This window comes from Protomyctophum bolini (assembly GCF_963924005.1).
Source record: "Protomyctophum bolini genome assembly, chromosome: 4".
Classification (NCBI taxonomy): domain Eukaryota; kingdom Metazoa; phylum Chordata; class Actinopteri; order Myctophiformes; family Myctophidae; genus Protomyctophum; species Protomyctophum bolini.
In genome coordinates, this window is record NC_137865.1 from 7,077,858 (window position 1) to 7,104,992 (window position 27,135).

Sequence of the window (27,135 nt, forward strand, 5' to 3'; positions counted from 1 at the left end):
GGGAGCAGCCTTATGACTCTATGGGAGCAGCCTTATGACTCTATAGGAGCAGCCTTATAACTCTATGGGAGCAGCCTAATAACTATATGGGAGCAGCCTTATGACTCTATGGGAGCAGCCTTATAACTCTATGGGAGCAGCCTAATAACTCTATGGGAGCAGCCTTATAGCTCTATGGGGAGCAGCCTTATAACTCTATGGGAGCAGCCTTATGACTATGGGAACGGCCTTATAACTATGTTATGTGTGTGTGTGTGTGTGTGTGTGTGTGTGTGTGTGTGTGTGTGTGTGTGTGTGTGTGTGTGTGTGTGTGTGTGTGTGTGTGTGTGTGTGTGCGCGCGCGCATATATTGGGAGAGACGAGAGAGATTGATAAAGAGAGGGTGCTGCGCTCTCTTCAGCGTTGCGCTAATCATGTTCAAGGCGGATATCTCATGTTGAATTGCAGCCTGGTTAAAAGCACTCAGAGAAATGAATTCATTATAAACAAAATGTTCCGGATGTTCGCTCGAAAATTCCTGCCGAAGTTCGAGTCCTAAAAACAGCGCTAGGGTACAGCCTTAGTGGTGACTACAGTGAACTCTGACCTTTAACTCGCTGGTGGCCAGATGGTGGTTGTCCCAGACCACAAGGTTGGCTATGAGGTTCTCCTGGTCCTTGGACTTGCAGGAACGGCCCTCGGTGACGCCCGGTTCCGCCCTCACCTTCAGTAACAGATGAGGACTCTTGGTTCCGTCCCAAACCTGACCGAAGACAGAAGAAAATCTAAAATGCTGATTCTGGGGCGGTGAGGATATAGCAAGTAGGTCTCCAAATACTAAAGTACTGTAGGTCTCCAAATACTAAAGTACTGTAGGTCTCCAAACACTAAAGTAGTGGTTCTGATGTTACGGATCCCCCAATTGATATTACATTTGGCCGCGGATCCATACATGAAAATGTTTTGTGCCAAGGACCCCCAGGAGAGAAGATTCATGTTTTTTTATTAATTATTAAAAATGTATCAAACATTTGTTATGTTTTCCAAACATCTTCAAAGAGTCATAGAAATCATTATCAAACTGGTGCCTGTGACGCTACTTTTGACGATTTTAAATTTGAATCCTGAAAAGTAACAGTTTTTGGACAAAACCTCATTTAATGAGGTTTCATTCCGACAGAGACAATATCAAAATGGGGGATCCTTGACATCAAAGAGGTTGACAATAGCCGAACAAAACTGATGATTGTATTACTTGTGTGATATATAAGAAACAAACACCTAAGAAAATAATGATAATGGCTGATACAGCATCACCACCTGAGGCAGAGTGGAAGACGGTAAAGGGGGTGGTATTAAATGACTAGGTGCTGCCTTTTGCCAATATTGGTCCTGGGAACCTGCTAATCTAACATAAACATACAGTACTGTACAGTTCAACATACAGCAGAGTCACAGTACACAACTGGATAAATGTATATTATGTGTATGGTAGAGCAGAGGGTCTCCAGCTAAATTTGTTGCTGCAGCATTAGAATCCTTTTAACCACAAAAATATCAGATGTACAAGCTCACAGCGAGTCACTATCGTCTGTGTCCGTGGCACAAACCCTTTTCAGATTGGAGTCCGTGGCCAAATACATGAAAGGTTTGAGAACCACTGATTTAACTCAAATATTTGCTTTTGGGGGTCTCTGGAACCAACATATTTTGGGGGTCTTGGACATGGAAAAGGTTTGAGCACCGCCACTGATGTAGCAAGATAGCAACATACGTTTTGGAACACATTTTGGGGACTCGACCTCAGGTCTTAATGGGTAAAACACCAATGATGCTGTCCTAAATGGTAATTGACACCAACTTCCCAGCGTCAGTTGGCCTACATAGACCTTGACCAGCTATTTGTGGCTTCGGAGCCCATTTCAAGGTGACACAGTGACTCCATCTTGTTGTGTAGATATAGCATAGCATCTAACCGAAACATTCGCCGACCACCCGAGGCATGAACGCCGTCTTCATTACCGGTAGGAGAATCTACCGTTAATTGTAATGAAGACAGCGCTCATGACCGTAGGAGTGCGCTACCTTCAGCAGCGTGCGGCGGGTGTCCAGCGGGGCTTTGGCGAGCAGCTGGCAGGTGAGGTTGAAGTAGGTCCCGGGCTGCACCGTGGCCAGCGTCACCCGGCTCTGCATGGAGGGGTCCAGCTGGAGGTCCTGGGTGGCGGCCCAGGCCCGGAGCTCCTCCACCGCCCGCCGGTCGTCCGGGCCGAACTGGAACGTCTTGCCGGTGGCGTTGGGGACCATCCCGCTGCCCACCTCCCCGTCCACGGTGACGGCGGAGAAGCCGAGCGTGCTCAGCAGGTTGACGGAGTCGTTGAAGCTTGAAACCTTGAAAAAAGGACGGTAAGTGATATATTTTATAAGGTTAAAGCAGGTTAAATAGTAACCGCTGCTATAGAGTGTTTGTTCAGTAACAGTATAGTTTCCCAGTCTCTCCAGCTCTTCAACTCATTGTCATTTCACGCTTTTTTCCCGCAACGCTAAACCGCCATTGGCGTACAGTATACGTCTTTTTTTTAATCCAGAAAAGTAAATAGTTTTGGGCATATGAGGTTTCCACCTGACAGAGACTATACATGTTGAGTTCTGAAAAGACCGCAATTAAAGACTAAGTACTAAATTCTGGCAACTGAACAGGATTTTAAACGTAACGTGAGTAGCTAGCTTTAATGGAAGCTGTATACCTTGACTCTGTGGAGGCGGATAATGTCTCCGACCTTTAAGATTTTGGGGTGATCGACAACGTTGTCGCGGAAGATGTTGCACACCACCTTTGCATTGGAGCGGTCCATAAGCTTCACGGTGGAGCAGTAGCCTGGGTGTGGGAAAAAGGGAATCTGTCAAACCCTGCCGAGAATGATACCTACATACACAAAGCAAACGATTGCAAGAGTTCACACTGGCAGCTACAAAAGACACAGGGTACTATTATTTTTCCAATGGAAGAAAGTGACATGAATGTGTGTGACCTGGCCAAGCCAAATGCAGATGCACTCGCCTGCGGCAACCACTGGAAAGATGTGATATAGAAGTAGGGACGCCAAACGACTCGTATTTGGCCAATCGACGTGTTTAGGCCGAAAATCGACGTGTCTTCGTTAGTTTTATATTTTTGTTGTTTCTGCACAGCAGTTTGATAACCACTGGTCGAGGACAGTCCAAAGTTGTGATCCCAAACTCAGGTTTGTTTTGGGATTTAATTTAGAGCATAATTTGATTCCCTGTGAACTAAACTAACCTTATCAACATGATCAGACTAAATTACTTGATTCATTGGGTACCGTTGCTCCGGGAGGGTATAAACAGCTGGTCCATTTGAATACTTAATTTACCAAAAGACGATTAAAACCTAATTACGGCTTGCTTAAACAAGTTGAAAGATTAGAACCCTACACACTGCTCAAGTTGTAAACAATGCTAATAAGACTGTCTCGTGTGTGTGTGTGTGTGTGTGTGTGTGTGTGTGTGTGTGACTGTGTGTGTGTCATATAGTGTGCTTGTGTGTGCGTGCGCTTCACAGTCTCATTTTGGCAGCCATAAGTCTCTTGAAACCATGGGCTTTGCCTTTGAGAGTGCAAGGCTGTGCATAGCTCCCTGAAAATTGGAATGGGATGGACTGCTGCTTATCGTTACTGCTGGTGCCTGCCTGGGTTTCATGACTTTCATTACTCTTTCCTCTTAACCCATTCTGAACGGGAACCCATTTTGGTGTCAGCATCATGTTATGCTTTAGCTATTGAAAAATAGCAGATCTACAAGCTCATAGCGCGCCACCGAGTGGCGCGCTACGAGCTTGTAGGTCTGCTGTTTTATAAAAATCGAAGAACGACTGACATTTTTAGAATCTGATCTCAGGTCAGAACGGGTTAATCAGACCAGTAGTGTGTGTCCAGTGGAAACCTCGTATGAATCTGATCTCAGGTCAGAATGGGTTAAGCACTTGCCTTTCATGGCTCTTTCCTCCTCTACACACCTGTGTGACAGTGTGATAATGGCAAAATTCCACAGTGGTACTGCTAACTATACCCACACAGTCGATGGCTAAAAGACTTCACTAGCTTGTGTCTTGGAAAATGTCCTACAACAGGTAGAAATGGTAAATGGTGCATTTATATAGCGCCTTTATCCAAGGCGCTTTACATAGATTGTGCATTACATTCACCCGTTCATACACCGATTGTGGCGGAAGCCAGCATGCAAGGCACCAACCAGCACATCGGGATTTGGGGTTCAGTGTCTTGCCCAAGGACACTTCGGACATGTAGACAGGAGGAGCCGGGATTCGAACCGCCGACCCATGGATCATTGGACGACCTGCTCTACCTCCTGAGCCAGTCGCCCCATCTACAGCAGCCTTTAGGTTTGCCAGCAAAACACTAAAAAACATAGGCTTCACTCACACAAACAAAGGGTAAGTGTCAATGCATTTCCAATGGAAGTCCCATGGTTTGACACAACATTTTTGTTGTACGGCTTTCGGCTGTGTTTCGACTGCCCCCCCCCCCTCCCCCTCATACGACACAAATGTGTCAAACCATGTGACTCCCATTGGAAATGCATTGCGAGCTTGCATCAGTAAACAAGTCTCATGCATCGGCTATACACGATCTGTTGTGAAGGTGTGAGTCAGGCCTTAGACTAATGTAGTGTTTCCCAAACAATGGGTCTTCCATCTCCGACCCATTTTGATAAGAATCCAGTTTTTTATGTTCCATTCACACAGTCTGTCTGCATCCCCTGTGCTCATACATCTGAAACGGCACATGGACAAGCACAAATTGAATCCATCAAGACTGCCTTCTAAAATCAGTAGTTCTCTAACTTGTTCTTGCCACAAGTACCCCCAACAATGAACAATGTTATTTGGCCACAGATCCCCATCTGAAAACGTTATTGTGCCAGGGAGTGGGTGGCACGCACGCGCGCACGCACACACGCACACAAGCGCGCACACACACAGGAATTAAGAGGTTTCTGGCCAACAGCAACGGTATCTAAAATGGCACATAAACAGATGCTTTCCAGGATTGAACAGGCTTTCCAGGTCTTAAATGCGTTAAATGGTTGTTTGAAGAAAAGTTTTAGTAAACAACCGCATTCCTGAGGCAGATGCTACCAATGCCTTTACTTTTGAATCAGTAGTTCTCAAACCTTTCCGTGCCAAGGACCCCCAAAATTACACAGTATTTGGCCACACATCTAAAAATCTTTTATGCCAGCGACCACCAGAAGGGAAGATTTGTGTTTTCAGTATTTTTTCTAAAATATTCAAAAATGGCAGATGTACAAGCTGCTTTGTGAGCTTGTAGATCTGAATCCTTTGAGAGTTTTCTGAAAGACTTCTAAAACCTAAAATGACACACTGATTTGAACGGTTGTTTTGTAGCAGCAGCACCACATCATCACTGACCCGTTCCGCTGGTCTTAAATGGTTGTTTGTAGAAGACCACCACGGCATAGATGTTCACCACAGTTCCCACTTTCAAGTCAGCCAGTGACACATACGTGTACTTGTTTTTGGATGGTTCGGACACCTGAGAAAGGGGGGGGAAAAGCATCAGCATGATAGTATACATACAGTACTGCCAAGGTTCTCAATGTAAGGTAAGGTCTGCGAAATAATTCAATGGTTTTTGTCAGGTGAAACCTGACATACATCTACTCAAAGACTACTCGAGTCATACACGAGTCATACCGAGGACCTAAGTGTCATACTGACGCGTGACGCGGTGACGCCATTGGCTGCTTCTAGCCAATGGGACGGCAAAGCGGCCTTTTGGGCAATGATGGGAAGGGGAGACGAGAGGCAAAATATCCCCGGCAGCCACGCAGGATGCGGAAACAAGTGCAGTCGCCAACGGAGCAGAGAAGCCTGCTCACAGTCACACTCACGGGTTGACGGCGAACTACACGACACATAGTACACAGTTTATATAAAACGCTGCATCATTATAATTATGTTTATCTAATTGAAAAGTGGGCCGTCAGGTTTTGCACACAGGCAATTTGAATAAAAATAACTATTAGTAGATTCCTATGATTCATTGTAGTAGTGGTTTCAGTTGGACTATGAAATGGGTCTGAATGATTTCGATTGAAAGTCAAATAGGTCCAATGGCATGTAAGTTCATACAGTAAGTACATACTTATCAGTGTTTTGCGAGGATGGAAAAAATTCTCCCCTCCAAGGGGGACCTTGTTTTGAGTACCTGCATTGACCCTGGGATATTCATCATCATAACCATTACTTATTGAGTACCGTACAATTGAGGGGCAGGCCCTCGTTTTCAATGTAGCCGAATGCAGAACACAAAATCAGCTAAATTAAATATATGAATCAGAAGACAGAACATACTGAAAACTAAAAAGAAACTACAAAAGATAGGCCGAGAATTAATTAATGCAGTTACAATATTACCTTTATTCCTTTACAACAGTTAGGTTGCAGTGTAATCATCCCAATTTTAAGTGTGACGGTTTATACAAGTAATAAAAAGAAAGCAGGGGCTCGCAACTCTCTTTAAGATGCTCTAAACTTTATTTAACGACAGGCAGGCAGAAGATACGGCGTTTTGACCTCACGGTCTTTATATAAGTAAACCACTGGGATTTTGTTAATTGTCAACGATTGTATTATGGATGCTACTACTATGGACGTTCTACTAATGGTGGAATAAGGGCCTCATAATCATATACGTATGACATCACATCTTCATCATAAATTAAATTCACTGGACATAGTGTCTGAACTCCAATATGAAAAATGCATGATCATCACCACTACAAATCATTATGTCAATTGGAAACACCTTGCATACACAAAGCGATATGTGCGTGCTGTGCGTGCATGTGTGGGTGCGTGCGTGCGTGCACATGCAAACATGACGTAAAAATATAAAAGGACATTTTCTTCTGTTTGAAAGTTATGAGAACTTCTTGGAAATCCTTAATTTAGCACTAATGACGAGCAAGGCTGATTATGCACGTTCCCAGGGGAACCAGGCTAAACAGATGAGGGTGGCAAAATGTACAACTCATCTATATTTCATGTGCTTAAGAGTATGAAGACATTATCCACGCAGGACCTGGTCTTTCAACGCGGCAAACATATTTATTAGTGCTATTAAAGTAGCATACCGAATTCAAACGGCACTTAACGAGCCAGGAATGCAGTAAGCTATTAGACATACGAGCAGCTGCAGTCCGTGTTGTTTTTGGCAGCAAATTTAGATTTTAGTTTTAGTCATAGTCTGTTGAATAGTTTTCATTTAGTTTTTGTCCCATTTTTGTCACCAGAAAGTTTTAGTGTTAGTCTAGTTTTACTATTTAGTCAACTAAATCTACAGTTGATTTAGTCGACTAAAATGTATTTTGGCGGGCCTTGATGCCGTCGTAAATGACTGCTTTTACACTTGCTGAAAATAGCAAATCTACAAGCTTGTGACCTTGTAGATCTGCTATTTTCAGCATGCAACCAATTATTGTAAAATTACTTATACAGCATCTCTTGTCCACTAGTCCCTTCCAAACATTTTAGTGTAGTTTTTATTCGTTGACAAAATTGTCAGCATATTTAGTCATAGTTTTAGTCATCATAGCTTAGTTTTTATTTAGTTTCCATTTAGTTTTAGTCAGTGAAAAAAGGTAGTCGACGAAAAAATTTCGTCTTAGTTTTAGGGCGCTTTCACACCCAAAGTTCACTTAGAAGGTCCGGATCAGGGACCAAATTTAAATTGTAGCATTTTGATTTTGGTCCGTTTAGTGTTCACACAGGACTTTAACAAATGACACGTTAAGCAAACCCAAAAAAGAGGTAATTTTACGAGGGAAAAAGAACATATGGGGAAATCACTGTCTACATCAGATGAACAGAGGAGCAGGTGTTTGAACAATAATGTGCTTATTGCTGCATGCAATTCATCGGAGACGTAGCCTACAAGGTATCCCCGATGAAAAGCACATTTCTTCTATGTGCGCACCTTAACCCGATTAGAATCTGATGATATTTCTGCACATCAAATCGGCGGGCAATTACATGTCATATTATGGTTTAAACTTGAAGCCATGCTGGTCAGGTAGTATTGAGCTTCAAGTCGGAACAGAATCGCTGCAGCTAATTGAGTTAGTTTCACATCTTTTGCCATAGTGATCAATTCATCATTTTGGACCACCTGGGTAGTGTGTAGCTTATTTAACATTTTAAATGGCTTGCGTCTCTGTCTCTCTCTCTCTCTCTCTCTCTATGTGCGGCTGTGCGCTAGAGCGAGACAGGATAATCTTTAAAAATATTTCTCTGTCTCAGCGTCTCTCCCACAGAGCTATAATATATCAGGTCTCTCCCCCCCCATATACTGTACGCGTGCCGTGCACACCATAGACTGTAAAAAATATACAGCAAAAAGTATTCACGACCATGTTTATTAAGGTAATACAGTCTAGGTGAAGTTGGGCCCAAATACATGGACTTCTATGGGGCTATGGGTTTTTTTGAGCCCAATGAGAGCGCCACAACAGGCCATTATATTAACTTTCATTTCCTTAGTGGCTTCACAAAAAATCTGTCTGACTGCCCCCCTGGTGCACACGCACACACAATGTATGTCTTTATTTATGACGCGAGTTGAAAGAATGATGTCATAACTTTGCGTGGTGGCGCCTGCTTAAAATGAACACACCATTCCGTGTCGATAACTTGTATCCGTTATCTTTGCGCATGTGAACCTTGTACGCCATTTTACTTTGCGCCTCCTACATGGAAGGGGGTCTAAACTAGTGGTCTACTATTATTGCAGGCTTGCAGTTCATGAAGAAAGATCAGCTGACAGCCGTCATATCAATAGTGAAGACCTACTTTTAGAACTAAGTATTAATGCAACCTCCGACGCCCGACGGCTATTTTGGCTATCGTCCTGTATTTGGTCCTCTATAAAGCCTGAATGCGTTCACACCAGTAACGAACCACACTGTGGTTCGTTTGGAAGCGAACCGAGTTCGGCATTTTTTTGGCGGACCATGGTTCGTTTCTTTGATCCGCACCAGAGTTTGGATGAATGTTCGTTCACACCAGCCGAACCAAAGGGGTAAAAAACCAAACAGTCCAGGTGTGAAAGCGTCCTTATAGTCGACGAAATCAGCACTGACTGCAGTATGTCTACGAGTATATTTATTACTCCTTTTCTCGATACTTTAAATCTACTCCACGACAACTCAAGAGGCAAATGTTGAACTTTTCACTCCACTACAATTATTTGACGGCTTTAGCTACGTTTGCACATTAAAATGAACACAGATTAACACATTTTGGGCGGGAACCCCATAGCGCGCCACCGAGTGGCGCGCTATGAGCTTGTAGGTCTGCTATTTTTTTTATCTGATCTCAGGTCAAAATGGGTTAATACAAAACAGGAAAACATGCATCAATCACACAATTTCCAATTATATACCAATTTACAAGCTCACAGTCACAACACATGAAGTCACATGAAGATCGCATATGTTCGAATTGCTGCGAGCTTCTACATCTGTTATATTTGGGAAAAGTTGTTTATATTTAGAAACATCAAAGTCCTTTTTACATTTAGTACTGCGAGTCTACTTTCGTACTTTTATTCAGGTACATTTTTGAATACAGACTTTTTATGCGTAACCGAGAGTCTCTTAAGTAAACGTGTTGCTACTGTTACTTGAGTACTTCTTCCACCCCTCTGACTTTCAGAGCCACGGAAGGTCCCGGTGAAAACATGACACATCGCAGGGTCGCATTTGAGGAAACGCGCTACAGCATGTTGACATGAACCACTGTGACAGGTACAAGACGACCTCTGACACTTTGTTCCAGGAGCCCTTTCAGGTAATGAGGCCGGTGTGACTGACCTCGGCAGCTTGTGGAGACCTCTTCTTCTTGTTGGCTGCTGGGACTGGAACACGATACACCTGAAGGGTGGGAAAAGAGGTGAATAAAATACAGGTCGGGGCATCAATAATAAGGCTGTGGTTTGTTACATTTCTTTGTATTACTACTTTTGTAATGGTTAACATGTGTATGACTTTGGCTTCATATGAATCCTCTTATGTCCATATTCTAACATTGTTGTGTTGTCTTTGTAAATCACACTACTTGATCATACTATACAGCTTCACACAAAAAAAGCATCTAAAGTAGCAGATCCGCACTTCGAGCTAGCGGACTCCATTGCTTTTGCCGTTTTTTTAATTTGAATCCTGAGAAAAGTTTTTTAGACATTATGAGGTTTCTACCCGACAGAGACAATTATGATTATGCAATTCAAGTGGTGTCATCTCTGAGTATGGTATTAAATTTTGTATTGAAAAGAGGAACGGACTAGACTAGACAGAAAAATCCATCTCATTGTTAGAATTCGACCTCCACTGCCCCGTTGCTACTGCCATCTTTACACGAGAGCCAGTAATGGTAGTACGACGATATAAATATTTAGGAACACACTTCCTCGATGATGAAAGTATGAAACTATCTATAAAAGGACTTAAGTGGTTCAAGGCACTTACATAAATACATGCATCATCTCCCGAAAGCTGCAGGTTACAGGGGTGTAACTTGTCTTTGAGAACAGTAGGAGACTTGCCCACAGTAAAGCCAGTAACTGCCAGCACATCCTGTAGTGAATAGATAAGATGTTTATTATTCATTTATACGGAAAATACAACTTTGCACTTTTGTTTAGTGCACTTCAAACAAACAGCAGCGTATAAATCAAGTCATCATAGTCTGTTGTCTGCAGCTTAATTTAGATCAGCGATTTTTGAAAAGCTGAATAGTACTTAAATGTATAATAAACTGATTTCCATTTTTTGCTGAGGACCCCCCATGGAAGCCTCTCAGGGACCCCTTTGAGAACCAGTGCACGAACACGACACGAAAAATAATCTGGGATGAATAAAACAAAAAAAAGGAGAGAAGGCATCAAGAATAACATGGAGAGCAAAACGCAAAACAGATTGAAGGAGCCGATGTTGCAGAGCCTGTAAGGTGTTAAGCGAGGGCATTATAACAAAACGAGCCACGATGATAAGCCGGCTTATAATAGACGTGTTCCACTTTGTTTGGATGGCGACGTGTGACTGCCCCCAGGATGGTTCTAAAATATCGCTGTCTGCCGCAACTCTCCGGGCTGACAAAAAGAGATGGGCGATTGTCAGAGTAATCATGTTAACAGAGCCTTGCTGCTCTGACAGGACCTGTGTAATCTATAGCCGAGCGCGATAAGCAAATCCCCTTTGCATTGGCATAACGCTTTAGACCCAGACAGATTCACATCAGGACGGATGGAGGGAAACCACAATAAAACGCTACACATGCACACGCAGAAACCTCTTATCTCCGTGATAAACTTTGTGCGTTTTTTTTTTTGTGAATTAATTAACGCCCTACTTGATTATACTACAGCGTCACACAAAGGCATGAAAGGTAGATCTACAAGCTCTACAAAGCAGCGTGAATCTACGCGTTTGGCAACGGCTACCTTTGCTGTTTTTGAATTTGAATCCTGAAAAGTAACAGTTTTGGACATATGAGGTTTCCACCCGACAGAGACGATATCATGATATGAGAACAGTTTGTTTACGTGCATGGGGAGTAGAGTTGGATACCGCTTAGATGGATGAAAAAAAGCAGAATTATTCCTATGAAAATGTTGTTTAAAAACCCACAGAGTAATAAAGTAGTCTGCTGTATAGTGTAGTGTCTTCTCATTATGAAAACGAACGTGGGTCAACTATGGCCATTCTGTTTTTTGACTATAGGAGTACAGTGTGTATAATAGGAGGGTTTGAGTGTGCCCTTGCTGATGGAAAAGGCAGAATAATTGGCAGTGAGCCTGGAGAAAGACAATTTAAAAGTTTCCATAGGCTGGTTTTGAGTGATTTCAAGAGAGAAAACATTGTGTTAAGAAAAGTGCACAGGGAGGCTGCCGATGCTGACAGGATGCCACATCATCATGATATGAAAGGCTTGAGGACAAGTGAAGAGAGATGAGACAACAATGCACACAGAGGAAAACATTTGGAGTTTGTGTCCATGAGAGCGGAAACTATTCCAAACTATTTAAACGCTACCCGGATGTACGCAGTAAGTCAGTGGTTCTGTAACTTTGTCAAGGAATCCATCATTTATGTGTTTGGCCCCCCCATCCGAAAATGTTTTGTGCCAGGGACCCCCAATAATAATAATAATAACAATTATTATTATTATTGCGACTGTAGGTCGCAGATTTACTATGAAAACCTGCAAAACCTGTCTTTCCGTCCGTCCATTCACGCCTCCATATATGGTTGCCAGTCCATTACGCCTCGTGATACGTCATAGCACCATATATGGCCGTCTCCTCATCAAACCCTGGATAGCCATACACGGAGAAGACCGGATCATCAACTAGATCTATATATGTAGACAGCCAGCAACTCTACATCTGACCTCAAATCCTTAGAACAGGTCAGCTCCATATTTCGAGATCTGACATTGACCATATGTTGATCCTTCCCCACCCTCCCTTTTGACTAATACCTGTCCATTCAAACTCCAGACGGGGACGCCCCGAAGTTATTAGTGCAGTCGCGCCCGGAAGCCGGCGAGTTCTCAACAGGCCCGAAAATGAAGGCCCGGCCCTACCCGGGCCCTCATCAAACCCTGTACACTCAAGACACTGCCCCCGTCTGCCACCCTTAGATCTCCATATACTATGGAGCTGACCTGTTCTGACATTATGTTGATCTGACCTCATCAAACCCTGTACACTCTCACTCTCACAAGACACGCTCCATATTTATGGCCAGTACAGAATGAATTCCATAATGATTATCTTCCATAATGATGATCATGCCAAAGCCATGTTACAGACCGGGTGCTCCCCGCCGTTGTTTAATCTCGATTTCACTGTAACACACATACATCAATGGCTTCAATTACAGCATGATAACTTTACAGGAATAGAAACTGGGGTATCCTGGAAATTAAAAGGGCGGAGAGAATCACTGATCTATTTTATGCACTCGTTAATTGCTCAAGGATGACTATCCTCCCGAGGCATATTGCATGCTTTCATTGTTAATTTAAAGTGTTTTTATTGAGATTATTTATTTCTTTGCAAAGAATGTAGCATTGAGCTCTGATCTGCCTACTAGGCTAGTCAATCTAAGGTTTGACCCAAAATAAATTGCAATAGTAATAGTTCAAGGTTATTTTTATGATCCTTAGGGTCATCCAAATAACATTAAAAATGTATTGAAAAATAGTGGATCATGGTAAATGCAGGGGTTGAAAGTTGACCAGCCACACATATACGTAGCCGTCTATAGGAGTGTTTGCACCACTCAAAAACCTATATAGGCAAAAGAAAACATTTTAATTATGCTTTAAGTAGCATGTGACATGTCAGACTAGGGGTTATTCATGATTCTGAATCCATTCCAAGCATTATTCTTGCACAAAAAACACTCTGCCATAGCCATCGTCACAAATGTGATGAGGTCATCACATTTGAGGCTATGGCTATAAGGACTGTTTTTCGTGCAAAACTAATGCTTGGAATGGATTCAGAATCATGAAACCCCCCCCCCCTAGTTAGACCCCCTAGTAGACACGTCACATGCTGCTACTTAAAGCATAATTACAATTTGAAATGTTTGCCTTATACAGGGTAGGTCTTTAATGGTACCCCAACTTTCAATAAGTTACCATGATCCACAACATGATACAACAATTTTTTATGTTATTTGGATGACCCCAACACTACGTTTTAACAGCGGGCGACAGCCAGCCGAATTTTCCGGAAGTGCATTATTTGTCAATGGGGCCCGGCAACTACTGGCGATAGAGACGAACAGGCGATGGTCGAAAAGTGGGCGGAGGAACGTTCAAGCGACGCTCGCCGTTGGTCTCCAAGGTCTCCCACTGTTAAAACGTACTGTAAGGATCATAAAAACCTTGAACATTACTATTGCAATTTCTCTTGGGTCACGCCTCTTTTTAGCTTAGATCGACTGGCCTATGCTACTCTGATCTGACTGCTACAACAGTGGCTAACTCAACCCAGCATCTCTTTGAGGATTAACGCCCTGCGCGCGCATACACGCAGACACACGGGTGAGCGCGCACTGAATGTTAATGCCATCCTGTCCTGTGATGTGTTTTATGCTTTTGAAATATGATCCACCTACTTTCAAAAATAAGTGTGGATATGCGAAATGTATGAAAAAAAAAAGAAAACAGTGAGATTAAAGCGCCCAGGTTTATGGGAAAACAGTGGGGAGGGGGCTCGGTTGTTGCTTACCCTAACATAAAAGAACATAAATAAACAATACATCCTTGTGTCTAAAGGTCTGTATGCAGTCAAGGAGCGTGTCTGCAAACATTTCACACCAAACTATAAATAGACTAAAGACTCTATTTATAGTTCGGTGTGAAATCTTCTCTTCTCTTTTTTGAACAGTGCCAGCCGCTCCCAACAGTGACTGTGTGTGTGTGTCTGTCTGAGTACGACCTATTGACCCCTGTAGCTGATGTTGATTGTGATCGCATTACAGGACCCTGTACTTTACAACCCTTGTGCTCCACTCCAAGGAAACACACACACACACACACACTATCAACATTTCACTTTCACTTCACTTTGTATTCTTTCTACATGTTGGACAGCTGTGTGAGGGTTGTGTGAGAGATCACGAAGCTACAGGAAAATCGTGGTCACCTCTAGCTTCCGTTCTCACTGTGGTTGAAGAAAGAAGAAAGGTTTGTGTGTGTGTGTGTGTGTGTGTGTGTGTGTGTGTGACTGACTGAGGCTCATTTTCATTGGTACAGAGTCATCTGTTAAATGTGATATGAAAGTGCCATAGAACATTTAGGGTAGTGAGGATACAGGTGTTGTGAAGAGGTCAAATACTGCAGGCATAATTTCTTCACCTGATTGGCAGTACTTATAGTATATCATATCAGGAACAAAACATTAAAAAAAAACTAAAGAAAACTTTGTTCAGGAAACAGCACTAGTGTGGATTCACAAGGACTTTATTTTATTTTGCTTTAATCCATTTTTACATTTTAAATGTTTTCAATCTATTTGTGAGTTGTCTGACTGAACCGCAACATTTCAAAGCACTTCTGGTTGGGTTTAGCCAACAGGACTTTTAGACTCTTATGTTGTTTTTGTCAAACAGGGAGAAGGCCTCTCAGAGTGGTCGTTGGGTGTCTGGGGACGACGTGTCTTATACTGATGGGTGTGATCATAGCCCAGGCTGTGCACTGTGAGTATTACATGTGACTAAACTACCACATCACTCACTCAGGGATTTCAAGCTGTGAAAACTATAAGACCACCACAGTATTAACTGTATTCTCTTTTTAACCTAGTTCTCACTGTTTCCCTTTCTCTTATTTTTTTTGTGTATTACTGTGCATCTGTATGACAAAGGAAGTGGTGTTAAGAAGTGATGCACATAAAAAATAATAACTTCAACCAGATGCTTGACCTCATCATGAACAGAAGAACAACTGTTTGACACTATTCTTTGTCATTTGTAGTCCTGACCCTGGAAAATACCCAACTGAAGTCTGCCTACAAGAACCTGATCCAACTGGAGTCTGCCTACAAGAACCTGATCCAACTGGAGTCTGCCTACAAGAACTTGACCCTGGAGCATACCCAACTGAAGTCTGCCTACAAGAACCTGATCCAACTGGAGTCTGCCTACAAGAACCTGATCCAACTGGAGTCTGCCTACAAGAACTTGACCCTGGAGCATACCCAACTGAAGTCTGCCTACAAGAACCTGAATGTAAAGTGTCAGATAGCAGGTGAGAGAAGATACAAGCCTTTTTGAATAAATATGAAATTGTATTCCTATTGATATTGTAATCATTAGCAGGGTAAGCCCATCACTGCTGATGTGTGACAATTATCATAGAAACATAATGTAAAACAAATAATATATAGAATAGCAGTTTTGAAACAATTTTGCAATAGCAGATATACAAGCTCACAGCTTGTATATCTTGTACATGGGGGAGGCACAAAATATGCACAACATATTTTCAGATGGCCAAATCATTTTGGGCGTTGTTGACATGAACACGTTTTAGTAGTAGTGATTTAGAAGACATTTGTAGAATCAGCCTCAGGTCTTATTAAATCGGTGAAAGGAGCACTTGACCCATTTTCAAATGGTTTCATATAATTGGTCGTCACACGTCACTAATGCTCATTATAACATGGCATCATATACTGTCTACTCACTCTGTGTCTCATTGGTGGGCTGTGGACAGTTCAGAAACCTGCCCACCAATGACATCATCAATGGGGATGCTGAAATAGAAGCCATTGTTTTAGCTTCAACAGAGGGAAGAGCAATGGAAACACAGACGATGTATGAGGAGGATGAAATGGCATAGAGAGAGTTGTGGGAATAAGATCTGTAAGGTCACATGTGCAAGAGGAGTGTAAGAGTTACGTAGGCCTAGATTATGGTTTATGACATGGGTTCCCAAAGTGGGGTCCGGGGACCCCTGGTGGTACTTGAGGGAGTTCCAGGGGGTACCTACAGTGTAGCTCAATTAGAGATAGTTAGGAACCAAATGGACCCTTATGGGTCTGTAACTCTGAGAGTGTACAAATGGAACCAAATGGACCCAGAGTTACATTAACAGTGGTTTTACTATATAAATTGGGGGTACCAGAGATAGAAATGCCATTAAATCGGGGGTCCGTAACATAATGCATGTGAAACTGGGGGTCCATGAAATGAATATGTTTCAGGAATCACTGTTATCACTGTTGGGGGTCCGTGGCCTAATAAATGTTGATTTGGGGGACCGTGGCCTGATAAATGTTAATTTGGGGGGGCCGTGTCCTAATAAATGTTGATTTGGGGGGTCGTGGCCTAATAAATGTTGATGTGGGGGTCCGTGGGCTAATAAATGTTGATTTGGGGGTCCTTGACAAAAAAAGTTTTGGAACCACTGGTTTATGACATACTTATATACTTTTAAGTAAAAGTAGCAATACCATAATTATTACAATCCAGTATGTCTAGGGGTGGAAAAGGGTTCAAGATCCACCAGTAAATCTCCTGTTTGATGTTTCTAGAGTCGTGTCCCAGTGGATGGAAGAAGTTTGGATGCAGCTGTTACTACAGAACTACTGAAAGGAAAACATGGCAGGAAGCTAGAAAGTACTGTCTGAATCAAGGAGCTGATCTGGTGGTCATCAACAGTGGAGAAGAACAGGTTAGTGTGTGTGTGTGTGTGTGTGTGTGTGTGTGTGTGTGTGTGTGTGTGTGTGTGTGTGTGTGTGTGTGTGTGTGTGTGTGTGTGACTGTGTGTGTGTGTGCGGGTGCGTCGGTTGTGTATGTGTCTGTGTGCCCGTGTGCGCGCTTCGTGCATGTGTGTGCCCTTGTAAGTGTGTTTGTGTGTGCGTGCGCACGTGTGCTCGCATGTACTGTATGTGTGTGTGTGTGTGCGCGCAGCATGCGTGTCTGCCGTGTGTGTGCGTAAATGATTCTGGATGCGTGTTTATGTGTGGGTTTGTTTGTGTGTACGTGCAAACACGCATGTACAGTATGTGTGTGTGTACGCAGCGTGTCTGCTGTGAGCGTAAAAGGGCCTCCATGCACATTTGTGTGTGTGTGCATGTACACGTGCATGTATGTGCGTCCATGTGTGTGTGTGTATAAGCGCATCCGTGCTTGTGTGTGTGTGTGTGTCCAAGTGTCCATCATAGTTACAGTATAGGCCTACATGCAAACTAATTCTATGATCAAGAAGTGAATGTATTGGATAAAATGAATGATGATTCAATCATGTACAAATAATCAGGAATTCATCAGAGGATTGTGGACTGGGAGTTTTTCATGGATTGGTCTGAACAGGACTGAGGCCATTTGGACGTGGGTGGATGGAACACCACTGACACAGTGAGACATTTGACATGTTTTTATATTGTAATTCTATCAAAGTCACTGTATGTGAGTGACTGAGTGGATGTGGTTCAATACAGTGTTGTTTATTGTGCAGGTACTGGGCCAGTGGATATCCTCGTAACGATGAAGACAGGAACTGTGCAGCCTACTGGCCCGGGACGACTGACCCTGGATGGTATAACTGGCCATGTTCAAATAGAGGGGCCTCAATATGTGAGAAGTGATGTTTGTTTTCACTTCATTGATGAAACTACAGCTCAGTGTTCTGCTACAGATAAGATATTATTGTCACTGTATGAAACATACAACATTCCGTTTAGTGCAACCATAACATATAGCAGTATCAACAGAGAGAGAAGGACAAAAGGAAAAACTGCTAGTAATTAGTAGTGAAAGTGATAAAACTCGAACATTTTATTGTACAGAAGTACGAACTGTTGTATAGCCATAACCACTTCAACCCATTCAAACGGGGAAACCATGTGTAATTTTAGATTTAAGCGTTATTCAAAAATAGCAGATCTACAAGCTCACAGCGTTCACTATCTGTTTTTTACTGAAAGTGTGAGAACTATCGTGATTTAAGAAATCAGGTCTTAATGGTTTAATACAAACCACCAACGATGATGCTTCAGCACGTTATTCATTTTGCTTTCACAACTAGAACCCTAGTGACCCTAGTCTCGGGGCGAACAACAAGCTCACAATGCGTTACTAGTTACACAATACATTGTGAGCTTGTAGATCTGCTATATTTACAGTGAGAGTGTTTTAAGCATTATGTTATACTTTAGATTGTAGGTCTGCTTATTTTTGAAAAAGCGTGAAAATGTGGCGCAAATCTTTGAATATATATTCTTTCAGAGCGGTTTTAACTCGAATATTTGCTTCTGGGAGGTCCCTGGAACAACATATTTTCAGATGGGGGTCGGTGGCCAAATACATATATTTTTGGGGGTCCTTGACATGAAAATGTTTGAGAACGACCGACATAGAAACATAGGGTCTTTCAAGAAAACTATCGGGATTTAGAAGACATTTGTAGAATCGAACTTAGGTCTAAATGGGTTAATAATTTGTAACGGCGAGGTTACCCCAGGGCGGGGTGGTAAAAGGATAGCCCCTCAGCCTCGTACCTGGGGGAGCGGAGAGAAATCACCTGAGCCAAACCACACAGAGAACTGTAGACAGACGCGCAGGCAGGTATACTGTAGATATTCATGTGCAATTTAATGGAAATTAGTGTTGTTTTAAAAATTGAAATGTTCATGTAAAAATGTAAAAAAGCGCACGCACCCACACACACACACACAGGCCTTAAGTATATCAAACCTTCCTCGAGATTAAGTGCAGTGTTGTTTTCGTCGACTAAAACTAAGACGACATTTTTTCGTCGACTACCTTTTTTCACTGACGAAAACGAAATGGAAACTAAATGAAAACTAAGCTATGATGACTAAGACTAAATATATCGACAATTTCGTCAACAAATAAAAACTAGACTAAAATGTTAGGAAAGGACTAGTGGACAAGAGATCCAGCACAAGTCATTTTACACTTAGTTGAAGGCTGAAAATAGCATATCTACAGATCGGCTATTTTCAGCAAGTGTAAAATCAGTCATTACGATGGCAAAATACATTTTAGTCGACTAAATCAACGGTATATTATTAAACATTAAACATTCCAGGTGACTAAAATGTGACTAAGACTAAATGAAAACTATTCAAGAGACTATGACTAAGACTTAAACACTGCTATAGTGTCTCGTTGACGGTCTGTAAGAACATGAGCTGCTACAGGTGATTTTCGATTAGGTTTTCTCCCCCCCCCACCCCAGGCATACCAGCAAGAATAAAAATACTAAATTGCAAAACGATGCTAAAAGCATCAGTAGGATTTGATCCTTTTTAAAGGTGTTACAACATGAAATTGGAAATGTTTTGGGCTCCCCGTACTATGTGTCTTTTCTATCCCCACAAATACCCCAATTTTGAACAATCAGGCTTTCTCATCATATAGGGGCTTTTATGGAAATCCCTCTCAGGAACAGCTCAACTGATATGGTGGTACGTACCTGTGATGTCATATGCATCGCCCTACTTTGTATAATCCCCCCCCCCCTCCCACCTCTTCAGTTCCAAATTTGCATTTCCACTTATTATACAGCATCAGTATTATTGTAAGAGCCATGCATCTATTCTGTGCCGTCATTGAAAGGACTTGTCAATCAAGGCCTTGGTTACAGGGAGGGGTATTTAACCCTGGCCCTAATCAGGTGCAGGTGTTGCTGACATACAGAGGCAAACAGTTTTTAGACTGTGTTTGGAGGGCTCATTGTCTACCGCTATATTCTTTTGACTTATGTTTATTTATTATATATATATATGTAACATAGGGCTTTGGCAGCTAATAAATATATATCAACTGAATGGACATGTTTGGACATCACTTTCTGGAGCACACGTCACAACTTCAATCCTGGCTGTTGGCAACCAGTAACACCTAATAATGGGGTTTAGGCGCTACAATTATAATGAGTCAAAGATGTCGGAGGGGAGTAGCTGAGATGTGGGTGTGGTGGAGAAAATAACTTGCATATACAGCGCCCCCACCACATAATGTCATCATGTTTGATATCGATATAGGAACCTACCCCTTTATTGACAGAAGCATAGAAGACCTTGGCCAGGGTTCCAAGCAGAATGGTGTTGATGGAGATCTGTTCTGGCAGCAGATCCGCACCGGCGTCATCTTCTAAAGTGAGAAGAAGCATTAATATATGAATCATTTGCGTTGGGGGGGCACGGTGGCACAGTTGGTAGTGCTGTTGCCTCACAGCTAGAAGGTCCTGGGTTCGATTCCCGCTCGGGACGCTGTGGGCGCTGGTGGCGTGTTTCCTCCTCCGCGTCATCAGTGCCCATACCCGAAGGCGGGGTTGGCGAAAGGGCCTTTCTGTGTGGAGTTTGCATGTTCTCCCCGTGTCCCCTAGGGTAGGTACCCTCACAAAAAACATGCAGTAATCCTGGTTACTAAACTGCCTCCCCCTGGCCAGCCGGGGCGCCTGATGGAGGGGAAAGGAACTGGTTGGAATAACGTGTTCCTTCCACACGCTACGTCCAACCAGGGAAACTCCCCCCTGTCAGGTGTAAAGGTGCAACTTGGACACTCAGGCATGAAGGAAGCATGGGTTCAAGTCCGTTGCTCTCCCCTTGTCCCCCATATATGGGGACTAGGTTGGTGGAGGGTGTGTAGAGCCCAGGATCACATTAGATGATTGACACAGGGTTGAAAATGGGTTACAAAATCGCGGGATAAAAAATATTAAAAAAAAAAAGAATCATTTGCGTTGGTCAAAAACTTTTGCTTGCTATTTCTTTGCACCCCCTTGTCCACTTTGACGAAAGAGCACTTTAGGAGCACGTTTTAAAAAAAATCTTCTCTGTCTAGGAGTCTTGCTTAATATTTTGTGCAGAGAGAGTATTTTTCTGCCAGTTCTCCTGTCTGGCAGAAATATCTCCATATTTCAACTTTTTTCATAAAACAATTCCCTGCTTTCTTGTACAAGATGGTCACGCAAATGCAGAAGCTTGTAGAGCTATTGTTTTTTACTCTATTATAAATAATTTATGAGGTGCAGGTTTATCCAAGTTTTGTGAACTTTTGTCTGCTCCAGTGTTGGTCCACATGGCCTCTTTTGTTTCCTGCGTAATCAATGACTGGTGTTCAGGGGCGTCACTACCGTGACGCAGACAACGCGAGGGGGCCCATGACGCCTGAGGGCACACCCAGGTCGGGAGAAAAAAAAAAAACCTTAACAATATATTGTTAACTGAGGTTGATTTTACGTCGCAACTTAATATTTTATAATCTGACCATGTATGATCACTTCACTTTTTCATGGGAGGGGGCATGCCCCCAGCGGCCCGGCCCCGCCCGGTACAGGTCCGAAAGACGGAAGAGACAGGTCAGAGGTTGTAGGTGTAAATGGCGACAGACACAAACAAACAATGGAGAGCAAGAAACAGAAAATCGATAGTGAGAAGCGAAAACTAAAAGAAGAGGAACCCACAGGTTCAAAGGGCTGCGCTCTACAGTGGATACATTCAAAGTCATTCAGCCTGACACGCTTTGCAACGCCACCAACGATGAACTGGCTCAACAAGCACAAACCCTTGTAGAAAAATGAACCTGTCAATTCTCCATTCAACTTGTATCATTGCGTGAGTGCCTGAGAGACAGCATTTCAAACGTGAAGACCATCCGAGAGCTCACAAAACTGCTTATTGTGGAGAACATAGCAGCATTAGTGCTAGTTTTGGCGAAGTCTGCACTGTATTGTTGCTTTTCCTAACCATTCCAGTCACAGTGGCATCAGCCGAACGTTCATTCTCGAAAATTAAAGCTGATCAAAAGTTATCCGAGGAGTACAATGGGACAGGGTCGGCTCAGTGGACTTGCCACTCTGTCCATCGAGAATACCCGTGCACGCCAGCTGGATGTGAATTGTGAAGGACCCGATAGATGATTTTGCAGAAACAGAGCGCAGAGGCAAAGCCTCGTTATTTAATTACATAATTGCCGTCTAATTTCCGTGGTGCGCCGTCACCATATTTTTATAGCCCAACTTTTATAGCCCTCTTTTTTTTCCCTCCTCTCAACCTAGAGAGCGCTGTCCAACTCCAAGGTGCTAATTCAAGTGGCCTGCTGCCTGTGGGTGGTATTCAAACGAAGCTTTTCATAATGGAGACAATGGAGTCTAATATGGACATTGTTGTGTTGGAAATGGAACGTTGCTGCATTTTACATGGAGGACTTGATCATTAATTGTGCATGGGCACATTCTGCCCATGAGCCCATTTCTTGTGGTCAAAACAGCTTTGAGAAACACAGTGTTTATTGTCGTTTGCTATGAGGAGAAAAATGAATAGTTTAAAATAAAATGCCAGTGAGTAATTGAATATTTTGTTGTTTACTTTATTAAGCATTTCTAGCTTGCCGCTTTTTAGTTTTCCGTGCTGCGCAACATGGCTTTATAGATTGACAGCCCATTGTTTTGGCCGTTTTCTTAGTTTCTTTTCATAATTGGCTAAACAGAAAAGAGACCGAATTTGATATATAGTGCCACTTGCCACAGCTTGAATCTATTCATTTTAGAGTAGTGTTTGGTCTGATACAAAACCGTTGTTTTAAACTTAGTGAAACCTCAAGATTGGTCATTTTATGATGCCCGCTCACACAAACACTTGAGCAAAGTCCTGATTTGTTGTTGTGTTTCCTCCTCTTCCTCGCGTTTCCTTCTCTTCCTCCTCCTCCTCCTCCCCCCCTCCCTCCCTCCCTCCCTCCCTCCCCGAGTTGTAATGAGATCTGTGCCGTTGGGAGAAGACTGTTTTCGTGCTTAAAAGCGGTAAAACTCGGTGATCCAATGCATTTACATAAGTCAAACAAGGATGCACCTCTCCGTGAATAAAGGCCTGCGTTCGTTCATCTTAATCATGTTGCAAAGAGATAAGTCTGGCAAGGATGAGGCAACAAAGGACATCTGCATCTCTGCCCTCTTCGTGGCACAATCCCATCTGAGAGTCCTTCCAGCTTGGACGGCTTTGTGCCGAGACAATCGTACGAAGTCGGCCACAAAGGCAGACAACAGAAGGCAGCTCCAGCTCTGCCCCGGCTTGCTTTTTATGAACACTGACATCAGGCTGGGAAGTGGGTTCGGCTGGCTAGTAATCCAAAGTTTGCCAAGATTCGAGCCTCCACTACTGTATATATATATATATATATATATACATACACACACACACACACACACACACACACACACACACACACACACACACACACACACACACCTGTAAATATATATATAATGCAATGGAGTGAACAGCTGCATGCATCATGTCCTTGTGGTAGAATCTGTCCCTGCAAGTATGCATGCTCTACTTTTCACATGCATCTTATCGTTTATTTATTTATTACATTGTCTCATTCATCATACTACAGCGTGTCACACACACACACAAGTATCAAAAGTAGCAGGAGCTACCACGAGCTAGGACCGTGGTGCGAAGCGAGTCAAGCTTGTGGATCAGATCTGCTACTTTTGAATCTGAATCGTGAAAAGTAACAGTTTTTGACATGCATGAGGTTTCCAAGCCAACAGAGACCTTATACAATTACCTTGTATCACAGTCTTCAGAATAAACGAATGATCTCCTAGCCCACACACCAGCGGACCTTTATGGACCACTTTCGCCTGGTGGAGTGAGGGGAGAACACAAAGATTATTTACAAATTGTGACAAAATGTTATAGAGTGCCGTGATTTTTTTCCCACCCTAAAACATGATCATCAGATATTAAGATATAGAGATATAAGGAGGGAGATCTTTTGTATGAGGGGGTGGGGGGCAGTCGAAAAACACAGCCGAAAGCCGTACAACACAAATGTGACTTCCATTGGAAATGCATTGGGGCAAGATGTAAACAAACCCTTTCATACATCCAGCATGCATCAATGTTGTATGCGAAGATGCGAAGATGTGAGTCAGGCCTTAGGCCTGACTCACACCTTTCGATCTAGCATACAACATTGATGCATGCTAGATGTATGAGACTTGTTTACTGATGCAAGCTCCCAATGCATTTCCAAAGGAAGTCACATGGTTTGACACAACATTTTTGTTGTACGGCTTTCGGCTGTGTTTCGACTGCCCTCATCCCCCTCATACAACAAAAATGTTGTGTCAAACCAAGTGAAATGCATTGCGAGCTTGCATCAGTAAAAAAGTCTCATGTATTCATCAGCTATACATCAATCTGTTGTGAAGGTGTGTGAGGCCTTAGTCTTCATATACTCTAAGGTCCTAGTGGATAGAGCCATTGCAAAACAGACATCATATTAAGACCTTCACTAAGCCCCACCCACTCCTGTCACCCATCACATAGATGCATGTTAAATGATTTAATTCTCCATATAAATAATCGATCAAGAGCCAGAGCTTGAAAATGTCTTCTAAATCTAGTCAACAAAGCCTGCAGTATAGGCTATGCAATGTGGATGACAAGTAGAAATGCGAGGGAGAAAGTTGAAACAGCTACAGTATCAACTTTTAACGACCGTCCCGTTCGACAGAAGTTTTGATGCAATGTACGGTAAGACTACAGTGATTAGTATTGCCATCACCTGGGTGGGTGAGTAGTGTTGTTCACAACACAGCCATGCAAAATAACAGCAAAATAACAGCTTTGATGACGAGCTGTCGAAAACATAGCCGCACGCGCACGCACGCACACACACGCGCACACACACACTCACTCACTCCTGTCCAGCTTTTCACCACACCACCTGCTTCTGTGTGAACGTGAACGAATGAGTGAGGGCGAGGCGATGACTTTATAAACATTATGCTGAAAATGTGGGGATTGTGAAATGACTGAAATCAATGCGATTAAGATTTTAAACGAAAGGTGTCCAATTTTAATGTAGCAGATTAAAAGTAAGACTTTTTTTTAAAGTAAAAGAAAAAACAGAAAAAGAAAAATACTCAATAAAAGTACAAATTCTCAAAACTTGTACTCAAGTACAGTAACGAAGTAATTGTACTTCGTTAATTTACACCACTGTACATGGAACGGCCGCGTTTTACAATTCTATCAATCGAACGGCCACGTTTTACAATTATATCAATTAAACGGCTGCGTTTTACAATTATAATAGTCGAACAGCTGCGTTTTACAATTCTATCAATCGAACGGCTGCGTTTTACAATTCTATCAGTGGAACGGCCTAGTTTTACAATTCTATCAATCGAAAGGCTGCATTTTACAATTCCATCAATTAAACGGTCGCACTCTAGAGCCCGGCAGCCTGCACACTGAGCTTTTTTTTCCTCCAAAATTGCATCTTTCTAGATTTGTGTTATCCTTTTAGCCTTATGTCTATCTGACTGTACCTCGTGCTGTTCACATTTCTGACTAAATAAAGTACTTGGGTGCTGCGTTCATGACTTCTGAACAACATACCTTCACCATTTTGTCTGCCAAGTCGGCGGTGTCACTGACGTGCTGGATGGAGATCCTGGTCAGCTGTGGACCGGCCCCACCCGCCACCACACGGATGGACATGTTATCCAAGATGCCTGGGAGAAATTAGATAACACAAATGAAGCACACAGAGATGACTTAGTTATACCCAATACCCACCACAAAAAGAAAAATCCACTAGCAATACTAGAGGCAGGACAAATCCTGGTAAGACTTTATATTGACATTGTAAAAGGCACTTTTTTTTATATAAAGGTTTATAGTTATGCCATTTATAAAGTTTATGATTATGTTTATATTATGTCAGTGTATGAGGAGCATGGCTTGAAGTCGTGCGGTTAAGTACTGGGAGCTGATGGTAGGTGTTGCGCTCCACCTCAGAAATCCATCTCCCAGAGGTCTAACACATTGAAACGGGGATAGACTCCCACACCCTGGCTGATACCGACAATAAGCCTCTCTGAGTTACTCACATACAATTAATTATGCATACAAAACAAGGTTTATGAAGTAAACAATGCATTATAAACTCAGTGGAACAGCACATTATATCTACCAGTACCAGGTAACACTTAACCACTTATATAATGCATCATAATCACATTTATAATGCATTATGAATATGATGCACTTGTGCTTCAAAGTTCATAACACTAGTTATAAATGTTTATAATTATGAATAACTTAGACACTGTCACACTCACACTGTATAACTAACCAAGTAAAGGCAGTTACTGTATATTGGTGAATTGAACATGGTGGACCCTCTTGTAAACAAGTGTAATGCTTAATTGGGTCGTCCACTCACAGTTAACAGTCTTTGTATTGAGTTTGTGCTTGAAATGTACTGTAATTCTGCAAACTGTTAATAATACATATTTCAATCAATCAATGTGATGTTCCACTGAGCTTACAATGAATTATTACCAGCACTTAATACGTTACAAATCGCTGTTATACGTTTTTTTTTAAACATGTATAACGGACACATTGCTGGCAGGTGGCGGATTGCATGCTTCCCTGTTCAGCGCTTGTTTGTTGGATTTGAAGGAAAGATATAACTGCAGGGTCCCTCTAAATGCTACCTTGAATGGGCAGGGTGACA

At 42.5% G+C, this 27,135-nt stretch overlaps 1 protein-coding gene across 1 annotated transcript in view; it reads right to left on the reverse strand.

The window, feature by feature from the left end:
- Window positions 1-26,106, reverse strand: part of pot1 (protection of telomeres 1 homolog) — a 70,461-nt gene extending 44,355 nt beyond the window's left edge. Inside the window, exons 1-9 of the mRNA XM_080762536.1 lie at window positions 26,010-26,106; window positions 24,166-24,241; window positions 20,642-20,742; window positions 10,567-10,674; window positions 9,913-9,972; window positions 5,450-5,573; window positions 2,724-2,854; window positions 2,065-2,367; window positions 587-742 (exon numbers count right to left, since the gene is read on the reverse strand). Of these exons, the coding sequence (XP_080618662.1) occupies window positions 587-742; window positions 2,065-2,367; window positions 2,724-2,854; window positions 5,450-5,573; window positions 9,913-9,972; window positions 10,567-10,674; window positions 20,642-20,742; window positions 24,166-24,241; window positions 26,010-26,018 (1,068 nt within the window). The 5' untranslated portion in view covers window positions 26,019-26,106. The remainder of the gene's footprint in view (window positions 1-586; window positions 743-2,064; window positions 2,368-2,723; window positions 2,855-5,449; window positions 5,574-9,912; window positions 9,973-10,566; window positions 10,675-20,641; window positions 20,743-24,165; window positions 24,242-26,009) is intronic.
- Window positions 26,107-27,135: the final 1,029 nt, after the last annotated feature.